Genomic DNA, 14,903 nt, shown 5'->3' with positions numbered 1-14,903 from the left:
AATTTATTCGCATACTCGAGCATCCATTATCTAAAATTCTTCAGAAATAAATGACAAGAATAATGATAAAAATGACGGTAATAATGACCAATGACTTGAGAAAACGAGCAAATAAATGCCTCGAGAGCAATTTATTTTATCGAAGAAAATGACAAGAGCCAACAAAGAAGATTGTAAAAGTTGAATAAAATTTTTTCTAGGGTTAAAAAAGGTTTTGATCTCTGAAAAGAGAGACCGATCCTGTGTGTCATGGCCTCAAGATCGTGTAAACTCGCTAGCGGTCTTTTAACAAGATCGTGCGAGTCGTCATGCGCGCGGAAAAACCCAACTCACGACGCGACTAGAATCGATATACATTAACGACACGCCGGCGTGGGTGAATTGTAACGCTTATCGCGTTAAATTTTAGTCAAGAATAATATACTTAGTTTAATTGCATCTTTAAATAAATGATTAATATTTATTCATTTATTAAAATATAAATAAATATTATTTATTTCATATTTAAATAATTCGTTAAAATATATAGCGCTGGTTCGAATCATTTTTACAATTTTAATAGTCAATTTGTATATAAAATATTATTTAATAATTTTTCAAAAATATATATCGCTCGAAACGACGAATTATCGACTGGCATCGAATCGTCAGAAATAAAGACAAATCATTATTTATATTATTATTATTATTAAATAAATAAATAAATCGTAAATATAAGAATATTTATACTTGAACCAGATCAAAGACTAATTAATAATCAAATTGACTATTCTGTGACGATTGATAACGAATTCAAAATATTCAACATTATGGTATAATGTCTCAATACAATCGGAAGTAGAAACATTTGATTCGGGTCAGACACGCGCAGTGCAATATGGCAGAGAGCGCGGGAAGTCCTGCCGCGGTGGCTACGGCCAATAGTCCACAGCAACAACAACCGCAACAACAACAGCAAGCAAGTCAAACACAAACAACTGCATCTTCACAACCTTCGGATATAAGCAGCTCTCAGCTTGCCTCTCCACCTATCACAGGAACAGGTATTCCCATATTTGATATTTGTAAAAATTATTATTTGCCCAAGGCATATGTCATCTCTCACTCACTAAAAATACCATTTCAATTGAAATTTTTGTTTCTACAAAACATTGAGATTTTAATCAGTTGATGAATAAGCTATTCTTCTACACCTAACTGTTTATTAGAGATAAATTATTATTTATCTTGTCTCTTGAATAATATAATTTTTTTTTTAATCATAAATTCTTGTGATTTTTATCCATCAGCAAATATTTATGTCACAAAGGGGTCATTTGTGATGAAAATAATTTGATGTCATTTAGAAGAGATGATTATGAATGAAAAGTATCTTCACAAATAGAGAGTATGTGGTACTTAAATTTCTTTGATGCAATCTTGTTTTTCAAGGAGGATTAAGGTTACAAAAGAAAGCAAATTTTTTTTATCACATCAAAAAATGCATTACGAACTTCTGTTATTTCAACTCTTTTCTATCAAATGAGTATAATTATACGGTTTATATTTATATTATCCTCATTTCAGAGTTGAATTATTTCCTTTAAGATTGATATAACAAATGATACTTGGAGATCAAGCACTTGTTGTGCCTCAACGTAAACTCGATAAATCAGGTTAAATGTAAGAAAAGAAAGGCTTTTTTTAATGCAGTAATTTAGCATAAAGCATAAAATATTAATATTTTACAAGACATAAATCATTAGATGTAAATAACAATTATAAATGGTATGATGGATTGTTAAACGTTGTCCAATACGAATAATTCAGTAATTTCAATGCATGACTACCTGACGTCCTATAATTTTGGAGTCATCTTATCCATGTTGCCTTGTGGTTAATCGCCTATTTAAAATCCTGTCGCATGGCGAGCCATCACGAAGCTCACGATGCAACCTGAGTGAGAAGGATGCAATGAAAGAGGAGAAAAGAGCGCACAGAAAATGCGCCGCTTTAGCGGATCTGTCGGTCAAGTAACGGGTCGGCGGTGGAGTACCGCTAGAAGCAGGCTCTGACGCGGTTACCGAACACCGTTATCCTGCCGGGGATACCCACGTGGTGTCTCACCATCCGCAACCGTCGATCGACGCCTTCAGAGAGGGCTCGACTCCCCTCTCTTCATCAAACTCATGTAATTCTTCTTTTCTCCTCTTTCTTTCTCTCTGCCCTTCGATATCTTCGCTAAGACTCCTCTGTCGGTCGAATCACTTTATTATAGCAAGAAATATCACAGAATCATGTAACGTATAATGACACTTTTTTTACGCCTCGTATCATCTGTCGCACCGTTTTAATTGCTCGAATTTTAATCATCACCTTACAAACGCAGTAAACAGAATCATTTTCTCTAAATACCCTAGACATTTTTTTACACTTGTTTGTCTTTGAAGAATAATGAACGATGATTAGTTTGAGCTTTTTATTTGTTCATCCATCTTCTGTTATGAGTCAAGTTTGTCATTTTTATGTCTACATTTTCTGGTTTAATATTTTGTTAAGATAAATATTCAAATCTCTCTTTTAATTATTAACAGTTAGTTTGGGTACAGTTATTTGCAAGAATATCTTATTTTCAAGCTTAATTTTATTCAAAGTCTTTTATTAAATTAGTTCAATAGAAATGATGATTGTAAAAAGAAAAGATAATGTTGATTGATTTTTTTTTCTACTAATTATTACAAGTACTCATAATAAAATAAATAGTTTTGATTATATCTATTTTAATAATTTTTTTTATCGATAATAAATAAATTGTGTAATTTTATATATACATCAATTATTTAGTTTTAATGTTTTAATAAAACGTCATTTTTCAATATATTATAATAAATAAATTATTACAATTTCTAATTTTAATTAATAGTAAAATAAAACGGAAATGTAATATCTAAAATATGATTTTTTATTATTTGTATACTGTAATTGATATTTTAAGATCAAAGATGTTTCAATTAAGTACTCTGTGCGATCTGTTGCATGCAATTCAATCAAGACAAAAATTATCGTGACAAATTTTGAATACTTGTAATAAAAAATCCAATCATCTTTCAACTTCTAACAGAACTTTATTAGAAAGCTCATATAGTGCTCTTTCAAATATATGTGCCATCCTTACTTTTTTTTTTTTAATACCCTAGTGATCTAAAAGTTCATAAAAATTTGCTGTTAATATTTTTAATTCAATTTGACAAAAAAAGAAATATTTTGTACAGTTGAAAAAAAAATGAGAAAAAAATAAACATAAAAGCAGCAATAACTGCGCTTTTCGTGCATACTGAATGTATGTTATTATCGTGCATATGATATGGATGATTGCAGTCTATTAATTGGTACCATAACATTTAATCTCTCTTTCCTGGTTTTTTCTTGAGAATTTTGTCCTCGAGACTCACGAGTTATAATAAGCTTTATTAGAAAAATAAATCCACTGGAAGCCTTATATATTCTTAGAGGATACAAACGTGTGATCACGTGGCAATTCAACTTCGCGCCAACGGGACTTCCTTGATCGATCTTAGCGATTCAATTTTCTTCTTCCTCTCTCATAAATATATTTTCTCATAACCTTATTGTAAATCTAATAATATTCACAGAAATGTAAATTTTTCAATGATTACTTATTATTATTATTATTATCATAATATTTTTTTCAATTTATAAATATTTTCACGTTCTGATGGTGATGGCATATATAAAAATGACTTCGCGAGAATATTTATATACCTCTAGTTTTTCGTCCCACTACCCTTAATCATTCTAGTCATACCGACACGTCTGTGTTCTTTTATTCTTTCTTCGCTTCACCGCTTATGCATCTCATTCCCTTTACTTTCTACGCGTCATGTATATCTATATACAACTACAAAATAAAAAATGAAAACAAGCATCTTTTTTAACCCGTACAAAACAATCATTTTTACTTATCCTACAAAAGCTCTCGTCTCTATTCATTATTTTCTTCACTGTCCTTTGTACTTGAGCCTTTTCAATACACTAACAATACTTATTATGATAATAATACCGAGAAATATCTATTACTTCTTCTTATCTTCGCTATTTTTTAATAGAACTTGAAAATAACCGTACAACAATTGATTTCTATCTGTACTGCATACATATTAAAAGCTGTTGCCTCGATATTAATTATTTATTGTCTTGCAAAGCGACAATAAGCTTTGACTAATTCTTACGTTTATAGAAACGGTACCAATGCATTGCGTTTAATTGATAGTAGGTCAAGAGTTCAATGTCCCGGTGTTCTTAGCCTTGCAAGGCCGACCCCGATAGATGACGCTAAGAATTGTAAATATATGAATGTAGAAAGCTGATTTACCTACCGCAATAGTTATGTTATCGACTACTAGTACTAGGATCTGTTGATAAATTTGATATCTTTCATTACAGAATTATTTCAATTTGAATTTTTTTTTTTTGAGTTTTTATGAATATGAATCATGATTCCATTCATGATGATTGCTAAATGAATACTTAATAGTATAAAGTAATTATCAATCTAATTCACTTTGCCTTTAAGTGACTTGTTTCAAATTTATTTAGCGATTATTTTCTGTAACACAAATTTGTACAATCGATATTTCGAATTTCAAACAATTTTAATGAAATAAAATTAATTTAGAGAAGTTTTGAAATTAAAAAATTTAATTTTCCACTTGTTGATTGAATTGTTTCAGCAATTTTTGCCATTCAATATTCCTCTTCATAACATTTCGTAATCCTAGTATTTTCAATTAAAATTTTTTATTCAATCAACATTCAAGTGAATTTTCATTGATAATATCTAATCACTTAATGAATTTATCTTGATTCATATTTTTTAATTCATTAAAAAAATTCTAAAACGAAAAAAAAACCAAGATTAATAATAAAGATAATATAAATCCCAGTGGAAATTTTAGGAAAATTAATTCAAGACATTTTTGCAAACTCACTCGTCTAGAACATTGTATATATATCCAAACATTATCGCACGATATTTGCGAGAGTCAAGCCAGAGAGTGAAATATATTACAAGCAGAGTAACAGAGTTTGTTGCGAGAGAGAAGACTTCCCATTACGACATCGTCCACTGACAACAATCGCCTTCTTACGTTAGACTGGTCTCCCAAACGTTATAGCAAGAAGATAATAGTCTTCAAGGTACGCGCACACAAGAATAGACCATGCAATGCATGCATGGACTCTATTGCAATGGTTCCCATAATTAGAAGAATTACTCAAAACTTCCTCGAACTTATTATTTAATTTTGTCGAGTTATAATAAACAATGGAATTCATCAGAAGAGTATATATATATCTATTTAAAAAGTTATATTTTGTTTCAATGATTACCTTATTGTTTTCATTTTTTTACTAAGATTTTAACTTTTTTGCTGAAAAACAAACATAATTTCACGAAACGTTGAGTAGAGTAAGCGCTGTATGAGCGCAAGAAAGAAACATAATGAAAGAGCGAGAGAGAAAGAGAGTGAGAATGTGGGTCAGGATGGAAAGTGCTTCGTCGTCAAGTTATACGTATTTGGAAGTAAGGACGAGGGTCAATTTTTTTTTTATCACTCAAACTTGAAAAAAAAAATTAAAATAAAAAAAAAATTCATTTTTTTAACACATTTAAATAACATCAAATTTAATCATATCACATTATTGCATTACATACTGATACGTGTATATTACTACACTATGTATATGAGTGATTTAAAATATATAGGTATTGCGGCTTTTATGTATTCTACTGTTTATCTGCAATCAATCTCTAGCCCCTTTTTCATTCCGTTTAAAGAGCGAGAGTTGTCGATGCTATAAAAGGTTGCCACCGATGCTGTGGCAATGAATAAGCACACTATATTTTACTACTTTTAGATATAATTATTTTTATTTAATCACATATTGAACTAGTCAACAAAATTAAAGCTTTTGGTTGCTCTAAAACCTGTTGAGATAATAGTTTTATCAAATAATACCTTTCTCTTCGAATAAAAATCCACATATTTTTGCATTGAATAATAAATATTTGATTTTAATAATAAATTCAAACGTCAACTGGAAAGGTTTGATAGAAACTGCATAAATGTTGTAGTAGTTTAAATTAATTGATAATCTTGAGAAATTAATAATGTTGAAAAACATTCAAAAATTCTAGTTACTCTTTTATATTCATGATGATGATATTATCAAGAATATCCTCTTGAGACGATTTGGAGAACGAAATAAAGACAAAACAGGATTTTTTATAATAATAGAGTTGATTTTTACTTTCAAATGGAAATATTATGCGTAATTCTAGAAAAAATATTTAAGAGATACATTTGTGCATTGAAATGAATGTTAAAAATGATGAGGGTCATTAACTGATGATATTGGTTATGTAATACTGTTTTAAGCAGTTTAAATAAAGATGACAGAGAGTGAATCTTGAATAGAGTAAGCTCTTTAAAAATAAAGATTCAAAATGCTTCATTTCATTTGTACACGACAAGTTTCAATTCTTTCGTCCATTAAGAGTTCATTTTTTATATCTAACAATTACCATATTCATCATTTTATCCATCATCCTCATTTAAATATGATTATATTTCATCATTTTCTTTATTAAATGCTGTAAAATATGCAACATTTTTCACTTTATTTTCATTAAATAAAATCAGTAAAATTTGTAGAAAAAATTAAATTAAAAGTCAAATATCCCTTGAATTGTATTTCAGATATTTTTAGTTAATTATTTGTTAATTAAACTTTGCATATTTTACGAATCAAAACTAATGAAATTAGATTCTTAGGTAGAGAGTAATTTCATTCTTAATCATAAGATTCTAAAATAAAACAACAATGCTTGTAGAACATGACACGAATGATGTCAGGATAAAAACAAAACAGATACAGGATGATACTATGATCCTGTCATTACTCTAGATCTATTTGTGTTATGTTTCATATGTATTATTGTTTTATTTAAGAATACTATGATCAAGAATTAAATTCTATCGTTTTGTCAGTGAAATTATATTTAATATTCAATACATAAGGTATCTTTATTAAATTTTTAAATATTTCTTCGTCTGTATCAAAGTATTTTAAAAGTATATTTCTTTTTCTAATGTTTCAGGTAAGTTTCCATTTTACATCCTGCTTTTAAAGTACGAGAGCAGCCATTTCCGGATATTTCTTGGGGTGGTTTAGTGTGAAGAATGAGTTGAGATTATTCTCAGTAAGTATAAAGAAACTAATAGCACATATTAATGGAGTATACACATGCATACATGACATCCCTTACATTAAAAAAAAAGAGAATTCACAGGAAGTTTAAAACTTCAATCTCTGTCGGCTTATTGAGAGAAGGTGGAGTCACAAATGGAGTTATATAATATTATATTTAAGCTATTGTAATTTTTAAATCATACACAAAAAAGATCGATAATATTCTGTTATTAATCCCGTTAAAAAGCAAGCGATTGAATTCTCGAGATATAGTACACGATATATAAATTTCTATTTTATTTTTTTGCACTGTGAAATTGGAAAATACCGAGACATAATAATCGATATAATAATTTTTATAGAATTCCAAGATAAAAAATTAATTTTTTATGCTTCACTTATTATCCGATAAAATTTATACAATGATATTAAAAAATTATGCAATATTGTATTTTTTTAATTAAATTATTTATAATGAAAGAAGATATAACATATTCTTGGGAATATATTAATTTTTTTTCTCATTTAAAAAAAATTAATGTTTTTTTTATGATTAAATTTAGTGATAAAAAATAGCATACAACTAATTCGAGATATAAAATAAGCAATAAATCATTTCGACTATAAAAAATATCATTATCTAACATGGACTCACGATTAAATACTTTCTCACATAATTCTGACATTAAAGAATATACTGTGCAAGGTAAAATATATCTAAGAAAGGCTCTTTGATATTGGAGTAATACCTCTGACAACTATTATAGCAATGTAGATCCCACAACTCTGGTGGTATATTCTACCAGGAACCATGAGGGCAAGTGCCCATCTGTCAAGTAAACTCGTTGCTTTCTCCGCCGCCGGGGTCCAAATCACTTTCCGGACCTCTTTTATATACCTTTACGTCAGTCTAGTTGTCGCGAAACTTGCGCAATTAGTTGAAAAAAGAAAAAAAATAATTCCTATCAATACTTCTTACTACAAAGACCTGTCGTCATTGACAATTGAACATATCCACGCACTCGATTTCTTCACTTGATGTGTAAATATTCGTCTTTCAAATAGGAAAGCAATTTTTCATTCGGTTTTCTATAGTGAATCACTTACAAAGACAACTGAATTCCTAACAGCCCATTCAATTCATTCTACCAAAAGAAAATGACTTCAGTATAGTCGAATCTTCAAGGGCTTTGTTTTCTTCTGATAAACATGAGCTTTCCTAACAGAGGAAATGCACGAACCGTTAGATAGAATTGCGTTATTCACCATTAAGATACACTGAATCTGGATACGACCACTGAAACTGTATACTTTACTGAAGAAACTACTTGTATATGCTGATGAGTGCAAGTAAGATGGAATGAAAAGACAAAAATGAGAAAAGAGAATGTGCACCTGCATACGGGTGCAGAAAAATTATGCGTTGCCTTGTTAAATGTGTTGGAAATTTATTCACCTGCAGATGCAATAAATAGGAAGTTGATTACGCAAAATTTTAAATACACTTTGTCTTATTTTCTCGTTTATTCTTATCTTCTTCTTCAATTGATTTCCTTTTTATTTACTATTCTATTTTTAAGCTCAACATCATCAGCATTTTTTAACAACGCCATAAACCTTTCAAATTCATTTGTCATTCCATCGATTCAAATGATTTCATCTATTTTTATAACTAGAACAAATCGTTTTTTGTTCATTATTTATTTTAGTTTGAATAAAATTTCATTATTGGTTATATGCAATCTATATGTAATCAAATTGCAAAAAAATATGTGACATATTTGCAAGCTTTATTGATTATGATATGATGATAATATGATATTGTGATTTTGGAGAAAGCATTGATCAGGTGGATGCATTGATTTAAATCAAAACCTACAGGTGTCAGAAAATTATTATCCAGCTGCAAAATAAACGAACTCATTTTGCATTGAAAAAATAAATGGTAAATTGTACATTACTTTTTTTACCTGATTTCACTTCCAGTCATGTCTTGAAAAATCTGTTCATCTAATTAATTAACCAATTGTAAAATCAACAGGTGAAATCGCCAGTATTTCATCACATATTCCACGCAAAATAATCACTAACGATTCATTAAAAAAAATTCACATATTAACTATTAACCAAAATACTTAATAACGTATTATAAAAAGAATTATTGTGTTCTTTCATAATAAATTATTTTAAATATTTTTATTATATTTCACAAGTAGTTGATCATTTTACTAAAGTCATTAATTTATTGATAATTGATTAATAAATTACGTGATATTTTTTTAAAATTAATAGTAATAACAAAAAAGAAGAAAAAAAACTTGAATTATATAAAGAATATTAAAATTTGTTCAAGCATGAGTACAAAGAATTCACCTACTCTTTCACTTAACCCAAAAGTCTTTTTCGAATGGCCAAAATTCTTCAAGTACTCTAGTATCATCACTTTCATAATATTATCAAGATTTAAAATAAAATTATTTTTCCTCCTAACTATGTACTATTCTCAATAACTCTACTTTAACTTGAAAAAGTAAATGAGATTCTTCTCAATCCCATCGCTTTTTTTTTTATTAAACTGAAATCCGTAGGATTATTTGATAATAATAAGAAGTCTTAAGTAAAAATACAGGGGTTTGTTTTGGGGAAGAAGTCGCGGGGGTAAAATGAGTGGAGCAGCCTAGTGCGGAGACCTAGATTTCATTTTTGTTGATGAGTTTGGCGTAGATCCAGAGAGACTAAATATACTTTTTCTCTCTTTCTCTTGATATTTCTCTACTCTCCTCCATCTTATAAGCATTGAAGGGAATAAGTCTAAATTTTAGCTGAATGTTGGTATCTCAATGTATTATGGCTTCAAGACACATAGCAGTAGACAAACGTGTATCCAGGTGTATTATAAAGCCAAAGAACAGATATCATGAACACCGCCTCTAGATGTAACAGTGGAGATTCATTGCTCTCTCAGCCAGTCATTTCATCTTCTATATAATATACATCCTATCAAGTCGTCATGTTCCTACACCTCGTTCGCTCTCAAGTTTCTCATGCTGTTAACACTCTCGTTAATCATTGTATGTCAAATACAATTCATTTTAATCTAAATAATCTCTGTCTTTTTTCTAAATTACATATTAATGTCTTCTCAAGCAAATTAACACATCAAAATGAATGTTTAAATTATTTTTATATCAAAAAAGGATAAGTTTGTTATTTTATTTAATTGCCTGACAGAGTTTGATAAAATTTTATTAATTTCTCTGTCAATAATTGGCTATTAAAATAAAGTGAAAAATTTTTAGAAAATGTTTTTAACTTTTTTTTTGGAAGTGAATAGAGGACAATGTATAAAAATAAATATTACATAATCTTAAGTGCCTAATTACCGATAGTATTATCCGCAAATATATCACAAGGACTTCAACATTATCCTGGGATGAGTGTGGCTTTTCTTTGCCAAATTCGTTTGATAAAATAACCCGAGTAGACCGAAAACTGTCGAGAATGATAATAGCTTAAGTTTATACGGCAAAAAATGAACATTCTCGTGATAAGACATATATTTTTTACCACATGATCATGGAAAAAGTTTGACTCTTTTACTTTTTCCTTTTATTGCTGGTACTTCTTTACTTTTTATGAAATAAGCTCCGTATATCCGGTGAAATCCCAACAGCTGCTTCTCGTTAATTCCGATTTCTCTGCAAGGCCGCTACCGAAAGTCGTGATTTGCGTGTCCATATGCGAACATTTAACAATTCTCTTAATCCACTTTCCGCAATTTTACTTTTTTTTATCATCATCACTATTATTATTATTACAACATATAATATATGTGCATATATACATTGCAAAATGTTTTCTTGAATAATATTTATGTAGGATAATTTGTTTAATAATATAATAGTCGTGTTTTTGTTGAATGAATAAGCATGAAAAAAATATTCTCAGTCCATTGTGGATCTGTATACAATAATGAATTGTATTAAGTGAGAGTTGAACAAACATGGTCCAAATGTCGAATTTACCAGCAAAGATTTCCCTATAGATCAACTGTATTTTTTATTGAATCAAAACTGAATTGAATCATGTTGTCGCAGAATTTTACTGTTGAATTTACGAGAGATTGGTGTGCTACATTGGAAAGTTGTGTTTAACAAGGAAAACTAGAGAAAATTCAACACAGTACAGTAAAAATAGATGTAATCTTATTTTCAAATATTTCACATCAAAACTTTTACCAGAAAAATGGGTTAAAAAAAAATTGTGCCTTTTTTTTCGACTATCGACCTTCTAACTCGTATTTAGCCGTACGTCCTGTTGTAAATTATTCATTCCACGCACTCTAGGGATAGTATTACCTGAATCTGTAGAGGCGAGTCAGTTAAAGAGCTACCAGGTACAGGATAATAAAATCTAAAAGAAGGGGTTACTCGGGCGAGGTACTTTGACCATGAAAGTGGCAAACAAGTACTTGAATTTATGGCAGAACCAGACAGTTTCATGACCGTTTAGTAAATGATGTTTCCAGTGGTGAGAGTACTCGTCGATGCTGTCCTAACTCTTGGAGATTGAGAGAACTAGACAACTACCGAGTGTTAAACTCACCAATTTTATAAGTTGAGTTTGTGTTGTTGATTTTAGTACTTTCAGTTAATACCAAATGAATTCTCGAGCCTAATTATTTTAATAAATCATTCAATACATGTTGATGAAGCATTTTCAAATTATCGTGTAAAAAAAAATGTTTATATAAACAAAATATGAAATTGAAAAGTTTAATTTAAAAATGTAGATTTTTTTTTATTTTATCCAAATTTTAAAATAAATAACTAAAAATATCTGCTTAGATTTAACAAGGTTTAGAAATTTTATAAAATTATTTTTTATATTATATCCAGAATTAGTTAATAAATAGTATCTCTACAACTTTTCTGATAATTATAATAAAATTGGAAAGTTTATATTATAACAAATAATATGACTCAAATATCCCCAAAAACATTCACTTGATTACAAAATTTTAAATTACACTTTCAAGTGAAACTCTACCCCAACAAAAAAAAATGAAATGATCCTACCTACAATACTATAATATACAAATACATAGAAAGTGTAATTAAAAAAAATTTTTTTGAATAATAATTTACTTTAAAATATGAATAATTTGAAAAAAAATATGAGTTTAAAATAACTGAGCTAGAGCTTTTTAAAAATGTTTAGTTCGTATAAATAATTTGTATAGGCCAGTCAGTTACACGAATATAAAAATAGATAACATGTCAGTAATCAACTACGTACTAGTAGCTGACCATCTACAAGTATAGTAAAGCACCAAAATAAAAAGGTTATTGGTCTCTGTCAGTCTTACATGGTCAACTATGAGGTAAACGACCCTACATAGCACTTCGGATGGATATCTATATTTTACATGAGAAGACTAAGTTGAATTAACAAAATAAATTTGAGAAAAGTATGGTCATCAACCCCTATGAGGATTTAATTAGTCTGTTGGGAGGGCGTTGACGCTATTTAGAATGTCGTTATTATCATAAATAAACTAAAACAAACTATAGCTGATGATGATAAGTAATCTTCAAAGGATTCAATACTTAGAAACGGAGCAAACCGAGCAGGGGATAAAAGATTGTTGACCGTTAAAATTATTTTTGAAAACGGGGCTTATTGCAGATCAATTACCACAATCTTCCTATATACTAGGAAATTAATAATGCTCATAACTAAATTTCATAGGGTCATTAAATTGCAATGACACCACGATGAATTTTATTTCTGGTATAGCTGTATGAGAGAATGATAAATATAAATAGAGAAAGGGATGTTCTATGGTCCCTATAGCCCGTACTTGAGTTCCCTCACCTTTTACTTTATATACTTTAGTTGATGCTTAATGAACGATGTATCAGTGCTTTTTCCACGTGGATCGTGCAACCAATTATGCGTGAGAATGAATATTAAAGGGAAATACGCGCACTATATTGTATAAAATTATTTTATGTTACGAGATGAAAACGATGTAATATAGAGGAATAAAAATTGATAATACTTTTTACTCCATATTTATATTTTTTGTCGAATAAATTAAACTGAAGTTTGATATCATAAAAATGTTATTTTCAATAAAAATAGGGCAAATAAATATTATTTATATTCTTGTTATTTTTTTTTTCATCGTAATTAATGTTGATATTAATTAAGAATAAATATCAAAACGAATGAATTTTTCAACGAAAAAAAAAGTTATGAAGTTAAATATTCATATGTGTACATACAATCCTCTATGGAACCCAAGTATCGACTTTTACTGTGGTTATTACGCAATTCAAACAACGAGCATGTGAACAAGTACAAATTTTTGACAGCATGAATTTCAAGTGCCTATTATTTTTATCGCCATTAATATTCCAGTGTTTTTGATACATGGCAAATAAAATAAAATTTGTTCAACGATCAAAGTTAATAAACTTACGAAATCTTTTTTGCATTATATTAAAAATTATTCTATTATGCAAACAAAAATAATATTCCAATTTTATTTTAAAATATCAATGTTTAACTAACTAATATTTTTCTAGATTACATAACTTAATCCTTCCGTCTAGCCAAAAAGTGATTACATTAAACAAACAATAGATTTCTAAATAACGATATTATTAAAACTCACTAATTTTCTAATTAATACAAGCAAGATAGGATTTATTTTTTTATCATATCAGATGTCTTAGATAATTTTTTTTTCTATTTATGCAGATATATCTATTTTAAGTTTCTGTATTTGTATTCTCAGCATTTTCATACAGGTCTTATCAGTCGTGACACATGCTCGTGCTTAGCCACACGAGACTTGAAGTGAATCATATTTTTTTTCTTATTTCTCGAACTCTTGCAATCAAATGAACAATCGAGAATTTTATCGGCACATTGACCTCAAGTGCATATACACATTCGGGTGACGTTTTACTCCCGGAGAATGACTTGAGCAGTCGATTTACATCTATCCTTTGCTTACGGGTGAATGACCATGTTGCGTTATAACAGTCGTCCATCAGCGAAAATTCTTCGCTTTAGATATAATATTTTTTTCACTCCCTTCTTCTCTAACGTACTTGTATGTACGACTTATATTTCTTATCCCCTTACTTCGCGCTCGCGTAACCTCATAACATACGACATAAGATAATAGCTATGGACTGACACTGATTGCTCCCGGGACAATATTAGATGCCGGAGCAATTTTGCTGCAAGAGAAATTTGTTTCTTAGAAGAGACGATTGAGAATTGAATCGATTTTACTCCTATAATCTTTGTATTTTCATTCCTTTATTATCTTACTCTCCTCTCAAGATTAGTCATTTTCATTTTTATCAATAAAAAAAAATTATTCTCTAAATCTATTGAATAAAAAATATATTTAATATTTCTTCAAATGAGTTTATTCTATTTTAAATCAAGTCTTTTCAATTTTATCAATAATTCATTTATGAAAAACAAATTAGTCTTTATTGAATGAGAAATATAATGAAATTTCAATAACAGAAGTTAATTATTAATCAACAGACTAGTGAATAATAATATTTCCAAATATAATTCGTCTTACATTTACCCTAAGATTAAACGATTCCCTAAAAAATTAA

At 28.9% G+C, this 14,903-nt stretch overlaps 1 protein-coding gene across 5 annotated transcripts in view; it reads left to right on the top strand.

Annotated features, from left to right (window-relative positions):
* Hr3 (Hormone receptor 3) overlaps positions 1-14,903 on the top strand; it is a 76,479-nt gene that overhangs the window by 15,334 nt on the left and 46,242 nt on the right. For 3 of the 5 annotated variants that reach the window (XM_035091759.1, XM_035091754.1, XM_035091752.1), the window contains exon 2: positions 201-1,043. The exons of 1 other annotated variant lie outside the window; for it this stretch is intronic. In XM_035091759.1, coding sequence (XP_034947650.1) covers positions 878-1,043 — 166 coding nt within the window. In that variant the 5' untranslated portion in view covers positions 201-877. Of the gene's footprint in view, positions 1-6; positions 1,044-14,903 lie in introns of those variants that run through there. One more of the 5 variants, XM_035091753.1, reaches the window with a different exon arrangement.

Source organism: Chelonus insularis, unplaced genomic scaffold (assembly GCF_013357705.1).
Source record: "Chelonus insularis isolate UGA/USDA-ARS -01 unplaced genomic scaffold, ASM1335770v1 contig_88_pilon, whole genome shotgun sequence".
Lineage (NCBI taxonomy): Eukaryota > Metazoa > Arthropoda > Insecta > Hymenoptera > Braconidae > Chelonus > Chelonus insularis.
Note: the sequence above shows the minus strand (reverse complement) of the source record. Positions and strands in the feature narration are given on the sequence as shown.